This window comes from Mesoplodon densirostris, chromosome 2 (assembly GCF_025265405.1).
Source record: "Mesoplodon densirostris isolate mMesDen1 chromosome 2, mMesDen1 primary haplotype, whole genome shotgun sequence".
NCBI classification, from domain to species: Eukaryota; Metazoa; Chordata; class Mammalia; order Artiodactyla; family Ziphiidae; genus Mesoplodon; species Mesoplodon densirostris.
Genome location: NC_082662.1, coordinates 184,539,743 through 184,558,793, shown reverse-complemented (window position 1 = coordinate 184,558,793; position 19,051 = coordinate 184,539,743). Strand labels below are relative to the sequence as shown.

The following is a 19,051-nucleotide window of genomic DNA, read 5'->3' as shown; positions in this document are numbered from 1 at the left end:
TGCAATGAGATACCACTTCACACCTAGTAGAATGGCAATAATCAAAATGACAATAATAAGTGTTGGCAAGGATTTGGAGAAATTAGAACCTTCATATACTGCTAGTGGAATGTAAAATGTTGCGTCATATAATATCTCTATATTTAACCTTTTGAAGGCCTGCTAGATTGTTCTCCAAAGAGGTAAGGGGTTTCTTTAGGGGTGATGAAAATGTTCTGAAATTAGATAGTGGTGATGGTTACACAGCTCTGTGAATATACTAAAACCCACTGAATGTGAAGTGTGAATTCTATCTCAAAAATCTGTTATTAAAAAAATTTTAAATTGGCTAGGTGAAATATATTTGAAAAGTTATTTAAATAGATAAGCATTTAAGTGATATTTAACCCTACATTTTTTATATTTGTCTTTAGAAAGAAATTTGAGATACACACAGACATACATATACAGGACCTTAATTTCTTCCTTCCCCAAATGTTATCATCCCCCTTCTCAAACCTTAAGCTCCAGTGTCAGTGGTTTAGAAGGCAGTTGGGCAGTGAGCGAGGTCAAAGCCTGGTCATCAGTTAATCCACTCCTGAATAATCAAGTGTTGTAAATCCAGATTAACAAACAAACAAAACATAGTTAATTCTTCTTTCAGTTGGCCTGACTTATTCGGTGCTCTTAAAGCAACACCCCTCCAAGGAAATGTAATACAGCTAAAGTTGTATTAAACGTCTATAAATCAAAACTTTGAGAGGAAATCAAACAGATCACAATATCATGAAAAGCACGGCCACACTCTGAAATTGGTTGTGGATATTTTATACATTGCCCACTCCTCTTTTTCCTAATTTTGAATGCAAAACCAGTGAATGGCAGTAATACACAGTACGCAATAACACTAGTTCTGCTTCTTATTCGCTGGAACTAGAACATCTATAGTAAGGTTTAACAGTGCTAATAATATATTACTTCTAAGGATTCCTACATTCTTCTTGAATGTACACATCTAAATACCTTTCCCAAGTCTCCTGATCATTTGTCACTTGAAAAGGCTCCCTTTCATCCCAAGAGGTCAAACAAGTTTGCAGCTTATTCCTTTTTAAATGGAGTCAAAGCTGACTTACATCTATGAGAGCAAGACAGTTTGAAAGAAACAATACTGCAAACACGGGGGTCACAAATTCAGATAGCTGTATCACTCAGACTGGTAATGGACATGAGCGAATCAAGTCTAGGGTGATGCAATAAAAAGTGGCAAGGAACTGGAGCAGACATGAGAGCATGACATCCTGAAGGCACACACCTTTCAGCCAACTGGTCGTCATGTAGTTTGGGCCTCATATTGCCAGACCTTCTCATTTTTCTCAAAAACTCAGAAATCTGGATTTTTAGGTGACCTCTTAGGATTAAATGTTAACAACATAATTAAAGAAATTTGACACCCCCCCCCATTCTGATTACTTATAAGTTGTTTCAAGGGCTAAACTTTCAGTTTGGTCTTTCTACAATAGGCACCATGTTCACTTGGGTATCAAATGTTAGTTTTGATGTATTCAATAGTTACTTAGCACCAAAAACATTTTCAAGTTCACAGCAATACTGCAGATTAAGAAAATACGGCAAATTCCTGCAAACAGCTTTGGGCTCTGATGACACTCATTCTAGGCATCGTTCGTAAGGAGATAAGGCTAGACTCCTGTGCCTCACAGGCTTTCCCATTTAAGTATATTTAACAGAACAGATACCTCTCCCGCCCCCCACCAGCTTGAAGACACAGTCTCCCAGGGACAAACTTCAAGAAAGTTTCCAAAAAAAAAATTTTTTTTTAATCTAACCCCTGACAAAAATTTTGGCTTCTACTCCATAATATAACCACGGTTGTTTTCATATAAAAGCTGTACCGCTGTTTTTCTCAGTAAAATGTATGTTTATTTCGTAGCTTCACACAGTCCTGCAGGACAAGGTTCCCTTATTCCAGGGCACAGGTCCTCCTGCTTGAGAAGCAAAGAATCCGAGTTTTACCAAGTAAAGCTTTTTTTTTTTTTTTTTTCTGGAAGCCAAGGGCCCTTCTTGGAAGTCAGAGCTTTAAAGAGTGATGCATAAACACTACTACTCTGAAAGATTTCAGTTTTAACATTACTATTCTGCAAGGGCCTGGTGAATGAGGCTTCGTGATTTAGTGAAGACAGCCATTTTTGGTTTAACACATCTTTTGGTCTTAGGACCATTACAGATATTTTCAGATTAACACACTGCATTTTTCAACCTCATGTGCCTTGGAAGCATCGCGCCCCTTTACACTTGTCTATCAGCCCCACCGACGACAGGAAGGGTCTTCTCCTGTCCCTCGTCATTCCCTCCAGGACAAATTCGTCCTCGGTCTTCTCACAAAGATCCTTCTTCCCGAAGCCCAGAGGCCGGGCAACGCCTCTCGGCGCAGCAGCGGCGGGAGGAGGAAAAGGAGGAGGAGAAGGAGGGGGAGGAGGAAAGCGGGCCCCTGGGACGCCGGCCTGCGGGAAGCTCCGCAAGTACAAGCGGGAGCGACCCCGGCTTCGGGAGGGGCCCGGCCCAGCAGAGGTGTCGGTCCAGCCACCCAGGCCGGCAGGGCACGGAGGCGGGGCGGGAGACGGGTCGGCGCAGCATCTGCTCCGGCCGCGGCCGCGGGGATGCGGGGTGAGGGCCACGGAGGACCGGCCGGACCTTGCGCGTCCCCGGCGCCGCTCAGACCGCACAAAGGGCCCCGGCCAGCCGGCCGCCCGCGGTGTCCTCACCTGTGCCCGGCGGCCGACCCTCCGAAGCCGCCGCGCCACCGGGAGAAGCGCTGCGCCACGCCGCCGAAAAACGACGCGCGTCAGCCTCAGGGGTGGCGCCTGCTCCGACTCCGCCGCCCGGGTCTCCCGGTTCGGCTCCCGGGAACGAGCCCCGCCCCCCGGGCTGCCCCGCCCCCGCCCAGACTGGCGAGAGTCCCGGATGTTCCCTCCTCCGGCGCCCCAAATCCCGCCCTTTCTCGGCGGCCCTGGCCCCTCTGAATCGGCTCCGGGTCCTGCGCGGCCCAGAAAGAGTTTCGCCGTCTCTTGGGTGGCTAGAGCGTCCTCCCGCGCTCTGTCGCGCTGCAGGTGACGGCGCCCGGAGGCTGTCGGGAAGTAGGCGGGGTGACGTGAGGTTGACGAGCCAGCGGCGGGTTTGCAGAGCTCAGTGGCCTGAGGCGGCTGGATTGGGAGGGGGGTGCCGGAGCCGGAGGTGGAGCGGGGCGGCGTGTGGCCGGGGCCATGACGGGCAATGCTGGGGAGTGGTGCCTCATGGAAAGCGACCCCGGGGTCTTCACCGAGCTCATTAAAGGATTCGGTGAGAGCCAAGGGGACCGTCCTGGGCCGGGGGTCACGGGAGGAGGCCTGAGGTGGGCACGGAGTGCTTCCCTGCGGCCGCCGCCGCCCAGCGTCTGAAGGGAGGCGACTCTCTAACCCTGGAGTCGGGGAGGGGGAAAGGCAGGGCTCCGGTCCCTCCTTGGTCCCGGCCAGTCGCGTTTCCGTGGTGATCTGAGAGCCACACGGCGAGGGCAGGAGCGTGTCCCCGGGACTCGGCGCTCCAGTACTAGCTTCGCTGACCTGAGCCCCCGCCCCGGTTCCCACACCTCCCTTTACGTACCGATTCTTCCCTTTCCACCACGGGGCGCCCCCATTCCGGGCAGGGGTGCCCAGGTACGTGTCTCAGGCCATCGGTGCTACAGGAAAAGTCGGGTGCGCCTTGTCAAGGGTGGGGTGTCCAAGGCCCAAGCCGCCCCGGAACCTGACATTCGAGTTATTCGGAGCAGAACCCCTCGAGTGTGTGACCAGCCCTGCGATCGTCCGCACAGGCTGGCCGCGTGGGACACACGGACCACCTCGCTCGTTCTGCTCATTTTGTGGCCTCCGGGGAAGTGTGCTTTCTCCAGCTAGTGCTCCAGAGGCCACATGCTTGCCTCTAATTTCTTTCTGACTCTGTTCCTTATCTCTGGTCCTAAGTAACCAACATATTTGACTTTGTAGCCTTCCCTGTCCCTGCAGCTCTTCTTTGGCAGTAAGTTTATTTTTATCTGTTACATTTTCTCAAGTATTAATTTTAGCTCTTATGTTAAAACTTGTACTTGAGGTGGAAATTCAACATTGATACAGATAACTGTTTGTTGTAAGTAGCTGACTGTTTGGATATCATGTATCGGGCATATATTGTTTACCTGCTATGTCTGACACATTGGTAGGGTTTGGATATTTTTAATGTGAATAAAGCATGACTGCTGTTTTAAAGAACTGACAAGCAAATTATAATATGGCGTATTAATTGCTACATTAGAGTAGGTACACACAGGTCGTGGAAGAGCACAGGCAGAAGGAAAGGCATCAACAGTAGCGGTGGTAAAGTATACGAGTTAGGGAACAGCTGGGAAAGTGACTAAAACATAATGTAACAGACTTCAGGAGTATTTCAATCCGAAACTGAAAAGATAAACAGGCCAGATTGTGTGTCATGTTGTGTAGTGTGGATTGCCCTGTAGTCCCTGGGGACTGAACTGTCAAAGATACTTCAAGGCTGAAATGATATTTTTATAATTTAAAAAGATTTACTACTTGTAGTGTGCAGGGTAGATTGGAATGAAGTAAGAGAAGCTAGAAGCCTCTTAAAATGGTCAGAATTTAAGATGATTGGCTCCACACATAAAGTAGTGATTTGGAGAGCAGGAGGCAGATTCAGTAATTTTGGGTATATTTAAATCCACAGGACTGTTACCTGCTGGGATGTAGGGAAAAAGAGGTGACAGTGACTCTAGTTTCTAGCTTGGGAGACTGGTGAAGTACAAGGACAAGAGAAGAGTAGGCTTGATGGACAAGAAAGTGGGTTCAGCTTTGGACATACACTGCGTTTGAGATGTCTGCAGGTTTTAGCCGTAAACTTGACCTTCAAAACCTTAACTATTATGACATGTTAGAGTTAACCTTAAGAAACGTTGTATCAGGCAAATTTGTTTATTTTAAAATTAGTCCATTCTGTTAACAGCTTTTGCTCCAATTTCATGCGTGCAGAAAACTTGGAATTGAAAATGATTTAAATAAAAGCATGCCTAAGAGACTGCCATGCCCGTGCAAATGAAAACTGACACTGTAGTTATTAGACTGGTTTAATTAGCAGAAGAAGAACTTTGCAAAAAGTTAAATGATGGTAGTTGTATATCACCATCAGATGCTTCAAAGAGACTGAGTTTATTCCAGTCATTTTCTTTTTTCCTCGTTCAGTTCATGGATTTAAAAAACCTTTGGGGGCTTCCCTGGTGGCGCAGTGGTTGAGAGTCCGCCTGCCGATGCAAGGGACACCTGTTCGTGCCCTAGTCCGGGAAGATCCCACATGCCGCGGAGCGGCTGGGCCCGTGGGCCGTGGCCGCTGAGCCTGCGCGTCCGGAGCCTGTGCTCCGCAACGGGAGAGGCCACAACAGTGAGAGGCCCGCGTACTGCAAAAAAAAAAAAAAAAAACCTTTGGAAGTTTATTCTTTCAAAAGTGAAACATCTTATTGTATTATGAATGCTATTGTAGATTTAAGTTTCTTCATTGAAGGGGAAATTATTTGTGAGTTCAGTGAATATATTAAATAAAATTTTTGGTGGAATATAACGTCATGGTAGAACAAAGTTCTCATTAAATTAAGAAACTGATGGAGCAGAAATATACTTTTAATTGGTACAATGCATACATAATTCATAAATGCAGCAAAACAAACTAGGATAGTCTACTAATTAAAAATAGAGGCTGTATATTTCTGCTTCCAGCCAAGATAGAGTAACAGGGACTAGATTTACTACAACAAATCAGTGACCTCAGCTTTCCTTTCAAGAAACTAGAAAAAGGTGAGTAAATTAAACCTAAAGTAAGCAGATAAAAGGAAGTAATAGAGATCAGAGTTGAAATTAGTAAGACAGAAAAGAGAAAAATAGTGGAGAAAGTCAATGAAACCAAAAGCTGGTTTCTCAAAGATCAATAAAATGCATAAATCTCTAGTCAGACTGATCAGGAGAAAGAGAGGAGACAGATGACCAGTATCAGGAATAAGAGAGATGATATCACTACAGATTCTACAGATTTTTTAAAAAAATTAAATAGTTATTTTTTTGCTGCATTGGGTCTTCGTTGCTGCGTGTGGGCTTTCTCTAGTTGCGGCGAGTGTGGGCTACTCTTTGTTGCAGTGCGCAGGCTTCTCATTGCAGTGGCTTCTCTTGTTGCGGAGCACAGGCTCAGGGCGTGAGGGCTTCAATAGTTGTGGCACGTGGGCTCAGTAGTTGTGGCTCATGGGCTCTAGATCATAGGCTCAGTAGTTGTGGCTCACGGGCTTAGTTGCTCGGTGGCACGTGGGATCTTCCTTGACCACGGATCGAGCCCATGTCCCCTGCGTTGGCAGGAGGATTCTTAACCACTGCACCACCAGGGAAGTCCCAGATTCTACAGATATTAAAAGGATAAGTGAATATTTTAATATTTATGCAAGTAAATTTGACAACTTGGATGACAAGTCCAGATTCCTTTAAAGACGCAAATTACCAAAGTTCACTCAAGGGGTAATAAATAAACGGTATAGCCTTATGTGTATTAAATAAATTGAAATTGTAATTTAAAATTTTCCCACAAAGAAAACTCTAGCCAAAATGGCTTCACTAATAAATTCTGTCAAGTATTTAAGGGATAAGTAATACCATTTCTACACAAGCTTTTCCAAAGACATTGGAGAGGAGGAAGTACTCCCCAACTCATTTTATGAAGGTCAGCATTATCCTAACACCCAAACCAGACAAAGACATTATAAGAAAAGGAAACTGCAGACCCATAGCCATCATCAACATAGATGCAGAAGTTCTAAACAAAATATTAGCAAATCAAATCCAACAATATATTAAATAAACAATATATCATGACTGAGAGGGGTCTATCCCAGGAATTCTGGGTTGGTTTTAACATTTGAGATTTACACCATATTAAACTAAACAAGAAAAACCATACGATTAGATTATCTCAATAATTGCAAAAAGCATTTGAGAAAATCCAGCATCTGTTAAAGAATTATGAAATGTTAGATTTTACCCTGCTTGCCAGCTGACAAATGGGCCTGCCACTATTTTATAGATGCTGGCTGACAACTTCAGCTTTACAGCTAAAGGATTGTATTACTCTTGGCACAGTAGGCAACAGGAGATTCATGTTTGCATTGGTTCCCTTGTCCTTTAAGTCCATAGAAGTGGAGGTAGATGCTGTATGCATGAGTTTCTGTCATAGCTGAGAAACCCCCAACCTTAGGGAGCTCCCAATGTTAAAAGAGGCTGCTAGCAAACTTGCTCAACCTTTAGCTCTAGGGAGATACTATTATTATAGACAGCAATAAGTCTTCCCTCTGCCCCAGAGGGAGAAAACATCTTTACCTTTCAAGTCTGTTTACTATTTTGACATCCTTGAAAAGACAGTTTTGAACAAATCTAGTAATTCCTCTCAGAAGACAAGCAGTAACAGTAGAAACCCATTGAGAACTGTCAACCAACAAAACCCATCCTTTCTTTCTATACCAAATATGCCATTCCCTCAGCTACTCTGATTAATCTGACCTGACCTGCAGGGCTGGTACCAAATCTGTTTATCTCTTGGAGTGTTTTTGTTAGGGAGCCAGGTGACTTTTTCAAGTCTTTGTATCAACCTTTCCTCTTAGCTTAAGGCATTAACTCAGGTATAGCAGGGTGTATTCGTGATTGCGCAGACTCTGCCTGGGTCTGCAGGGAAGAAGTCTAGAAGAATTCCATCACCCACAACAACTCAGGCCCCTGAGCTGAGGCAGATCTGAGTGACTTAGAGCCAATGTGGTGTTTCCTTTACGTGAAAGTCTGTTTCAGACACTTGTAAGGTGCATGTCACCTTGTTTTGGGGAGAGAGGCGAGTTAATGCCTGGCATTAATTAAAAGTATAGGCATTCACACAAGAAATAAAAGTATAGTTATGAGCACATGGTACGCTTGGAAGCAAGTGTTGATTATAATCGTTGGGGCCTCCAAAATGGAACCTTCTTATTACACTGTACAAGTTAACAGTGCCTCCAACTTAGGGCTCCCTGTTCATTTCACATAATTGAGTCTAGTCCTCATTTTTGGAGAGATTGCCTAAGAGCTGACAATGCGGTTTTTCCTATTTGGTCACATCACCGGCTAAATGACATTTGTCTGTGCCATGAAATAACTGAAAATGGGGTTGGGGAAGATATCAAGGGCCGTTTTTCATGGGAGGTGCAGAAGCTGGGCCCACACCTGCTGCTTCTGGTAGACCTGTTGATACGGTTAGGGGACTGGCAATCAATGTTGTCAGAACTGTGTGTTGCAAGATAGCATCCCTACCAGTCAACTAAGTTTAAGGCACTGGCAACGGATTGGGAGAGCCTCACCGGAGTATTTTTCTTGGGGAGAAAGACTCCAGGTATATCGTTAAGAAAATTACTTTTAGAATTGGTTTTTGAATAGACTGTTTTATGGAGCTACCAGTGCTATAATACAGATGTGTTAGTCAAGATACAAATATTGTAAAACAGTTTAATTTAAACATTTATTTAATGTCCTAGTAAGTAAAATCAATTTAATAAAAGCAGTGTTCTGGTTTGACAGATTATTTGGTCGTCCTATTTAAGACCCAGTTCAACTATTTTAAAATTATTTATTTAATTTTTTTGGCCGCGCGGCATGTGGGTTCTTAATTCCCTGACTAGGGTTCAAACCCGAGAGCCCCTTGCGTTGGAAGCAGGGAGTCTTACCCACTGGACCGCCAGGGAAGTCCCCCAGTTTAACTATACATTAAAATTTTTTCTGATCAGCCAGGATAGTTGGCTACCTCTTAACTTCCAGAAGGCATCCCGTGTACCTTTTATATGCAAAATATGCAGACTGCACTGCCTTTGAGTTATATGAGCTTGTTTCCTACTAGGTTGAAGTTCTTAAGTGTTGTTAAAATAGTTTATTATTTCCTGTCCTTGCTAGGGCCTAATACCATGCTTGGCACATACTTTCAACCTGTGGTTGGTTGATTCCGCGGACCCAGAACCCGTTGGATACAGAGGGCTGAATGTATTTGTTAAATACCAGTGAATCGTTAACTTTTTAAAGCCTACCCCCCACCCCACTCAACTTTTTACTTAATATATATTAGAGGAATCAGCATGGTGATTCTTTGTGTTTGGTACTTGAGAACATATACCTCACAAGAATTGTGTGGATTGGATGAAGCAGGTAGTATTCTTGTTTTAAACATGAGGAAAGTGAGGCTCAAAGACATGTTCTCACTCAAGGTAAAGAACTTAAAGGCAGTGCTAGGATTACAGCCCAGTTCTCTTGAATCATTGCTTATTTCTCTTTCCATTATACCATGCATTATTTGAAATCGAATGTACACAAGGGGATTATTAGAATTGAATGTATATAAGGAGATAGATGCTAACAGTTAAGTACTATGTTTTCCTTACACAGAGATGTGTATGTGTCTAACATAAGGCTATTTAAACAGTGTCACCACTTGAAATTATACCTTTGCAGAAGATTTTGGGACTCTTTTAATTCAGTGGCTTTTGTTGTGTTTTTGTATGATATGTGCAATGTTTTAACGTTTGGCCTTTTTACAGTTGATTTCCAATAGCATAACCAATGTTAACAAGCGCATTAGTGTTCTTTGGTGCCCTTTCTTGATACACGTATAAATACAGGTTCACACTTAAACAAGCTTTTTTTCCCAACTTAATGTATGTGGACGTCTAGCAACCTGTTCTAGACATTCAGGTTGTCTCTAGTTCTTCTCTACTACAAATAACAAAGTAACTCTCCTTGTACCTGTATCCTTAATGCTTGGGTGGGAGCTAATAGATATTTGCTAAGCAGAGCAAATTGAGGTACTGAATGGTATGAATGCCAAAGTCACATAGTTGGTTGGTCCAGTATTTTTTTTTTTTAAACCACAGATTTTTGGGCCTCCCTGGTGGCGCAAGTGGTTGAGAGTCCGCCTGCCGATGCAGGGGATACGGGTTCGTGCCCCGGTCTGGGAGGATCCCATGTGCCGCGGAGCGGCTGGGCCCGTGAGCCATGGCCGCTGAGCCTGCGCGTCCGGAGCCTGCGCGTCCGGAGCCTGTGCTCCGCAACGGGGGAGGCCACAACAGTGAGAGGCCCGCATACCGCAAAAAAAAAAAAAAAAAAAAACCACAGATTTTTGCATGTGATCTAAAGGTTTCTCCAGCACTCACTTGAAAATAATCTGGAACAATAGAAAGTGCCCAGACTTTGGAACCAGACATGAGTTTTAATTAACTTTTTGGCATATATTAGTTGTAGTGAATTTAGATAAGACACCTAGCATCCCTAAGCCTCTTCCATATAATACCTTCCTTGCAGGGATTAGAGAAAATGCACTCAAAGCACTTTACACATTGTAGTTACTGGTAAATACGGCTGTTTTTTTTTCTGTTGTGATCATAATGCTACCTGACATTTAATGGATCCTTAAAGTGTGCCGAGGCATTGTATTAAATGTATCTCATGCATAATAAATTACCTTATGAGATAGTAAGTTATCTCATTTATTTCTCACAACAGCTCTATGAGTATGGGGAACAGAGAGCTTCAGTGGTCATACAGCCGGTAAATGGAGGAGCCATGGTTCAAACCTTGGCAGTTTGGAGGCCAGGCTCTTAACCAGTACACCATTACTACCATGTGAACTACTAGAGCACAGTTCTCGACCTTGGTACTCTTGGCTCGCCTTGCAGGGATTAGACACTTTGGGCCCGATAATCCCTTTTGTCTTGACGCTTTGGGGCAGATAATTCTGTGTTGTCAGGGGCTATTCTGTGCAATGTAGGATGTTCAGTATCTCTGGCCTCTACCTACTAGATGTTACCTCCCCCCCGCCAAGTAACAGTAGTGACAGTAAAAATGTCTTCAGACATTTTGAGATGTTCCCTGGCTGGGGTGGGGGGTGCAGAGGCATAAAAAAAATCATCCTGGTTGAGAACCACTGTTGTAGAACATATTTGGGGGACTCTGATGTAGTTGATATTAAATTAAAATTTTAAAATATAGAATTGGAATTTAGGAAAAGGGTCAGAACTAAATAGTGTTCTGAAATTCACTGTTAAGTGGTAGCTATTTATTACCACTTTATTTATTTTTTAATTTATTTAATTTATTTAATTTTATTATTTATTTTTGGCTGCGTTGGGTCTTTGTTGCTGTGTGCAGGCTTTCTCTAGTTGCAGCGAGCGGGGGCTACTCTTCGTTGCGGTGCACGGGCTTCTCATTGTGGTGGCTTCTCGTTGCGGAGCACAGGCTCTAGGCATGCGGGCGTCAGTAGTTTTGGCTTGTGGGCTCTAGAGCGCAGGCTCAGTAGTTGTGGCACACAAGCTTAGTTGCTCCGCGGCATGTGGGATCTTCCCGGACCAGGGCTTGAGCCCGTGTCCCCTGCATTGGCAGGCGGATTCTCAGCCACTGCGCCACCAGGGAAGCCCCTATTACCACTTTAAAAATAAAGTGTACAGTAAGGAAAAAAGGGGGCTGTGGGCAGAGTTGTGGAAGCATAGCAGCTGGTGAAGGGAGTGGATGAAGAGGAGCCAGAGATTGAGGGAGACTGAGAAGTAGCCATGGGGTGGTGTTCCAGTGAAAATAAATCTTGAAACTTTTTAAAGTTGTCAAAGGAATATACTCCCACTGTAATAATTAGGAAATAGTAAAGGTAGGACTAGGATTTGACTGTGAGCTTTATCAGTTTTACCATTTTAATTTGTCATGTCTTATTGCCCCCAAATGTGCTTTTCTTTCAGTTAATATTTTATTTAATGGTGAAGGAAAAAAACTGAGTTATTTTGTCTTCTGAAGAAATAATTTCTTATTTCAGGTTGCCGAGGAGCCCAAGTAGAAGAAATATGGAGTTTAGAGCCTGAGAATTTTGAAAAATTAAAGTAAGTATGTTTTTACTTACGTTAAAAGTAATATGTCTATACTTAAGCAAAGTTTCATGAGTTTATTTTACTTGGGTTACCTTAGGCTGAACACATTATCTCCTTTAAGATTTTTTTCAATTGTGTGAGGTAGGTATTATTCCCATTTTATAACCAAGAACCTGAGGCTCATAGATAAGTAATTTGCAAGGGATTCAAAACTAAGTCTCTGTAATTCCATATCAACAAAGTACTGATAAGTTGATTTTTTTACAACTTTCAGTTATAGATCAATACTGTTAGAACATGGAACACATTTTAATATAAAACACATGAATAATAGGCCAGTCTACAAAACTATATTTAACAGATAATGTATATTAATAGTAATTCAGAACTTAAAAAAAATAATTTACTTTTGGCTGTGTTGGGTCTTCATGCTGCACGCAGGCTTTCTCTAGTTGCGGTGAGCGGGGGCCACCCTTCGTTGCGGTGCGCGGGCTTCTTATTGCGGTGGCTTCTCGTTGCAGAGCACGGTCTCTAGGTGCGTGGGTTCAGTAGTTGTGGCTCATGGGCTCTTGAGCGCAGGCTCAGTAGTTGTGGCGCACGGACTTAGTTGCTCCGCGGCATGTGGGATCTTCCCGGACCAGGGCTTGAACCCATGTCCGCTGCATTGGCCGGCGGACTCTCAACCACTGCGCCACCAGGGAAGTCCCAGAACATTTTTTTATACATTATTACATTGCTTCTTGGGGAGGTTACAGTTCAGATTCCAAATGTTGATGCCAGGAAGTACCTTCCTCTTACTCTGTCCTTCTGATTTCTCTGGGCCTTTCCTTAACCCCCAACCTCCAGGCATTGACCCTGGATTGCAAGTGGAGGGCTAAGGAGTTTTCACTGTGGGGAGCATTCTTAGGTCCTGGAATGGGGACTGTAGGGATATGTTTTTTATAGTAAGGAGACAGTTCCCTCCCCCCTATTTTCTTCTTCCCCACAAAGTGAGTAGTCATTTTAGATGGAATAAGAGAGAAATTCTGGCTGTATGATCAGGGAAGTTTAATTAAAGGTGCATCATTTGACCTGCCTTTAAGCAATAGGAAAGATTTTTGTTGCATGGAAGGCAGTGGTGAAAGATAGACTGGAGAGAATCCTAAAGTGGTGATTTAACGGTTTGTGGGCAACAACCCTTCCTTTGGGGAGGTGGTGATTTCATTATGTGTGAGATGCAACATCCAGTCATACTGTAGTGTGATGGTTGCTCATACATCCAATAATTATATGAAGGCGACATCCTATATTTCATAGTATTTATGCTAGCAGCCATTTATCTGTAAACATCCTATGTGAACATGTATATCAGAATTCAGTCTAGGGTTAACAGCTTCTTCTAGTTTTGCTATGTTCTTTCTGTTTTTAAGTGAGGTAATATAAGGTAGAATTGAATAATGCACAGATTTGAGATTATTCCTTTCATTGTAATTCCATTTTAATTGATGTATTTTTAAAAAATTTTGTTAGCCGTGTCTTGGGCAACATTCTAGTAACTATGAACAGCAATAGAAATCTTTAAAAAATTTCTCAAATTTACTTCATTTGCATTGTATTTGTTAAGTAAATGACCAAAACTTAACATATTGACAGTGTGTTAAAAGAAGCAAGGTTTGGTGTCACTAATTCGTATTTTTTTGTTTTGTAGGCCAGTTCATGGGTTGATTTTTCTTTTCAAGTGGCAGCCAGGAGAAGAACCAGCAGGCTCTGTAGTTCAGGACTCCAGACTTGACACGATTTTTTTTGCCAAGCAGGTATGGTCCTTGGATACTGTGGAGTCTCAAGAGCAACCCTCTTTACAAACAGCACTCTTCCACCTGTGTCTCTAGTGTAGCAGTTCTCAAACTTCTTGGTCCTAGGACTCCTTCACATTCTTAAAAATTATTGAGATCCCCAAAGACCTTCTGTTTATATGGGTTATATTTATTAGTATTTATCATTTAGACATTAAAACTGAGACATTTAAAATATTTATTAATTGCTTTAAAAGTAACAATAAATTCACTACATGTTAATGATAATGTATTTTTTTAATGAAACGTAAATATCTTTACCAAAGCAAAAGAGTAGTGAGTGCATTATTTTACATTTTTGTAAATATCTTTAATGTCTGGCTTAATATTAAGCACACAGCTGGATTCTCCTATCAGCTTCTTTATTCAGTCTGTTGCAGTGTTTTCATTTTGTTTTGTTTTTGGTTGAAGTATATGATTTAGTCTCACACATATGTGTAGTGGAGAGGGAGAAGTATGTTAATTTCTTTTCCAGGAAATTATGGATATTCTTTGATATTATATCAAAACTCCAGAAATGTTCCTCTCCTAAAGATTGGTTGCAGTGTGAAATCTGAGATCATATTAATGCACTTTGTACTTTGATATATAAAAATCCTTTGGTTTATCTTGCTCTTCAAAAGGATCTTTTACTCTTGGAGGATCTTATAACATTATGCATTGGTCATTTTGAAAGTTTACCGACTTAGGCAGATTTTCTATATGTTGACACATGATTATATATGTTATCAACAAGTCACATTTGTTAATATCAGCATCTGTATCATTAGGAGAATTGATAGGTATCCTGAAACTTTTAAACTCACAGTGGTGGATCTATGGATCTGAATCTTACAAAATTCTAATTTTCACTTGAGAATTCAAACCTTATGAAGGGCAACAAATACTATCAGATGTTTTCCTTGAAGTGACAGACTCATTTCACTCATTTTCAAGAATATATCTGCCAGATACCGTCTGAACAACCGTATTTGTCTGCTGTATGTCCTTTCAAGTAAAAAATGATGTTCTAAGAAAAAAGCAGCCAACCTAGTTGACAGTTCATGGAATGCCTTTCATGGAATCAACTGGCATGTTCTGGTTTGCAGCTGAAGTGCTTTATTTGTACCACCTGTTTCGCTCAACCACTTGTACTCTGAGGTCAAAATGTAATAAAAATTTTACTGCTTTATCAAAGTCATTCTTCACTAAAACTGGTTTTTGTTTTGTTAATTTTTTAAATTACTCATGTGTGTCAGTGAAACAGTTTAATGCCACTGCCTAGGTATATGCTAAAATACCAGCAGTTTTACCCTCGATTGCCGTTGTGCTACAGTGTAAATAAGAAAGCAGGGGAAAAAAGCAAAAACTGTTTTGGAATTATTATGGAAACAATTTTGAGCTCACAAACCCCTTGAAAAGGGTCTTAGGAATTCCCAGGGTTACATAGACCCCACTTTGAGAACTGCTGTTCTGGAGTATACAGTGAAATGTTTAACCAACATTATTAGATGCCTCCATATTTTGGAGTCCATTGTTTGGAAAAGCTGAAAAAGAGAATGATGAAAGATGTTTGATCAATGTATAAAATCTAAGCTAAATATGATCGCATTTGTTTGAAAATTGCACTTATTTCTGAGACTCAAAAAATTGCTTAAGATAATCTCATTAACCTTTAGGGAGGTGGAAACAATAAAACTGCTAATTCTCATTACTGCCCTTTAAATCAAACGTTTACTATTCCACTTAGTAACTTGTTTTTCCTTTTTCTCTTATTTTATTACTTCTTTCCATTTTCCCCCCAACTTTTAAAAATTGAGTGTTTTTAGAGAAATTAGAGTTTTTTTGCTTTACTTCAAGGGTTAGGAAAACATTATCATTGTGTACTTTTTTTTTTTTTTTTGCGGTATGCGGGCCTCTCACTGTTGTGGCCTCTCCCGTTGCGGAGCACAGGCTCCGGATGCGCAGGCTCAGCGGCCATGGCTCACAGGCCCAGTCGCTCCGTGGCATGTGGGATCTTCCCGGACCGGGGCACGAACCCGTGTCCCCTGCATTAGGCAGGCGGACTCTCAACCACTGCGCCACCAGGGAAGCCCTATCATTGTGTACTTAAAGTATCTAAAGTTACAGAAATATATAGTGATGAGTGAACATCCCTGTGCTCCCACACCCATGTCTACTAACCCCTTCTAAGAGTTTGACTCATTCATTTAATCAACGAGTAGTTGTTGAGCACCTCCTTTGTGCTGGGCATTGTTTTAGGTCCTAGGGATGTAATGGTGGATAAGGCAGGCATGTGTCGTCTTATTGGTAACAACTATCACCATAGCAGTACCAACAACAGCCCACATTTACCATGTTTGTTGTGTGCCAGATATTGTGCTTTAGATATATTATTTATTTAACCCTTGCAACAGCCCTATGAGATGTTACCCTCATTTCACAGATGAAGAAATTGAGGCCTAGAAAAATTAACTTACTTGCCTGAGGTCACACGGCTAGTACATGGTGGATCCAGAATTTAAACCCAGGTCTAAAGCCCAGATTGGTGGTTCCACCTGCCATACTGCCTCCCACATTTTCTATTCATTTGTTAACACATTTTTTTATCTTTTTTTTTTTTTTTTTTTACTGAAGTTGGACTGTTGTGCAAAATATTTTGCATCTTTCTTCACTTAATGATAAAAGTTTGACTTTCAGTGCACATAACAGTATTAGCTAACATATTGAAGGCTTATAAGGTACTTTTATATGTATTATTTTTTAGTATTAATTTATTTGTAGTAACTGACCCTCACAATGACCCTATGTGGTTTTACAGGTTCCTCGTCATTTCACAGATGTGGAAACTGAGTCCCAGAGAGGTTAAGAAACTTGCCCAAGTTATGTAGCTAGGCAGTGGGAGAGCTGGGTGCAAACCCAGGCACTGTTGCCTTGAAGTCCATACACTTAACCTTATCACAACACCACCTCTTTTAAAAGTATTCTTAGTATAAGCGTCCTGTAATTTATTTAACTAAATTTCTTAATGATGAACATTTTGAGATTCCAATTATTTCTGTAACACAAATAATCCATTTATAAATTGTAATATTTATCATTGTACTATAATAATTATAATCACTGTTTGATTTTCAAGATCTAGGTAGTAGAGAATAAGTAGGGGACAGATAGTTTGGTCCTTCAGGTGATTTTTCTCCTCTTAAAGACAGTTTTTTAAAGGTATATAAGAATCTATACCCATGATATAAAATGTAAGCATTATAAATGTACAATGTAGAAAATACAAGTCCATTATAATCCCTGCTTCAGAGATAACCACTTAAAACAGTTTATATTTTTCAAGATTTTTTCCATATATATTTGTGTGTGTATTTAATTATATTTCTTCCATACTAAATTGTAAACCCAGGAGTTTTCATGTATAATCCCTGACACATAGTAGGTATCTGATAAATGTAGAAAGAATATTACAGTTAAAGAACACTAGGATTCACTAAGACACTAACAATGACTGACTTATAGAGGCCTAGGTATTTTTAAGGTATAAGAAAGTACTCTACAAAGAAAAGAAAATGATACTGGAGTATGAATTTATAATTTCTAGAGTCCCTTGATACTTTTCTAGTTCTGTATTACATTTCTACCTTACTATAATTTAATGTTTTATTTGTATTACATTATTCCTGCCATGTTTATTAATATGCCAGATTAGTGATTTCCCAATTATATTGTATTTTTTATACTATATTATGCCAACAGTTTCTATTAAACTGATCAGTAATTCAACAATAATATCTATCAGTCTTTTTAGTGTATGCCTCCTATGAGCCTATGCTAGAAATTTTATAGTATATGTTACATAAATATATAATCCTTGGTTCTAGGCTTCAAGAGCTTATAGTAAGTATTTCCAATCCAGGGTCTCTGGACTCTGAGGAATATTTTCAGATATTTAAAACATTTAATTAAAATTATATTTATTTGTGATAATGTCATACAGATTAACTAAATACATAGTTTTGGTATTTATGGATGGAATTGCATCATTTTAGAGAGGTAATACTGCCTGTCTTATGCTAATCATATGCTCTAACTGGAAGTGTGCATATGTGTGGATCATTGATTAACAAAATATCTAGAAAAGGTGTCTTCTAGTAGTTACAATTTGTGTATAAGGATCCAGGAATGACCCTTTTGGTAATGCTTCTCTGCAAAACATTGTTGTCTTGTTACTTTTTCACTGATGAGAAAGCTAAGGTCTGTCTGATTTATTGCTTTAGGTCATTGGTACTAGGTTTGTGTGACTCCACCTGTTCAGTCTTTCAGGAAAGAATGATTGAGTGTCTGCCATGTGTCAGACACTGTGCCAGGTGCTCGGGGAATGATAAACAGTCAGGAGGTCTCTCCTCAAGGGTGTTCAGAGCTTAGTGGAGGAGATTGGTATTAATCAGTGAAATACAAAATTACAGTGGCAATAAGTGCCGCATGGAGTGAAATGAGAACCGTATTGTGAAGTTCAAAAATAATCTATTAAGACTACCCTCCCTTCGGACACCAACTAGAGTTTTGGGTACCACAAGCCACCCTCACTTCTGATACTTGCAAGTTTGGGGAGTCCCCCAAGACCACCCTCAGGTTCTGTAATTTGTTAGAAAAACTCATAGACCTCACCAAAATCTGTGATAGTCACACAGTTCATTACAGTGAAAGGACACAGATTAAATTCAGCCAAGGGAAGAGACACGCAGGGCGGAGTCCAGGAAAGCTGCTTGTGGTCTTCGCCCGGGGAGTCAAAGCCAGCGCTGTAACTTGACTGGCGGTAATGTGTGACGGTGTGCAGAGTGCTGCCACTCAGGCCATCTCAGCCGATCCTTGGTATCGAGTTTCTATTGGCCCTCAGTCTCCAGCCACCCTGGAGGCTGAGATGATACTGTCGACACAGAGCCCACCCAAAGTCACACCGTGAGACTCTCTGTGTGGCCCACAGCCCCCAGGTAAACGAAGACACTTCAGTGAGGCATGGCTTCTCAAGAGCTTAGAGATCACCTCCCAGGAGCCAAGAGCAAAGGCCAGGCCTCTCTTAGGGCAAGACTAGATTCTTCACTGCACACACAAAAATGAGACTGACCTCTTCAGGGAGATCTGAGAAAGCTTCTCTGAGGAAGTGACATTTCAGCTGAAATCTAAAGGTTAAGTAGGTATTACCTGGGGGAAAGGGGTTGAGGATCATCCCAGATTACTAACAGCTTTATAGTAAAAGGGAGCAAGGCTAGTAAAA

General features: G+C 41.5%; 2 protein-coding genes across 5 annotated transcripts in view; one reads left to right on the top strand and one right to left on the bottom strand.

Moving 5' to 3' along the window:
• The window catches only part of RO60 (Ro60, Y RNA binding protein), a 32,703-nt gene extending 29,790 nt beyond the window's left edge, over positions 1-2,913 (bottom strand). For 2 of the 3 annotated variants that reach the window (XM_060091437.1, XM_060091438.1), the window contains exon 1: positions 2,760-2,848. The gene's annotated coding sequence lies outside the window, so the exon portion shown is untranslated. Of the gene's footprint in view, positions 1-2,759 lie in introns of all 3 variants that reach the window. The other variant, XM_060091440.1, reaches the window with a different exon arrangement.
• Positions 2,914-3,142: 229 nt separating this feature from the next.
• UCHL5 (ubiquitin C-terminal hydrolase L5) overlaps positions 3,143-19,051 on the top strand; it is a 52,224-nt gene continuing 36,315 nt past the window's right edge. Inside the window, exons 1-3 of one of the 2 annotated variants that reach the window (XM_060091441.1) lie at positions 3,143-3,333; positions 11,908-11,971; positions 13,647-13,752. In XM_060091441.1, the coding sequence (XP_059947424.1) occupies positions 3,258-3,333; positions 11,908-11,971; positions 13,647-13,752 (246 nt within the window). In that variant the 5' untranslated portion in view covers positions 3,143-3,257. The remainder of the gene's footprint in view (positions 3,334-11,907; positions 11,972-13,646; positions 13,753-19,051) is intronic. The other variant, XM_060091442.1, reaches the window with a different exon arrangement.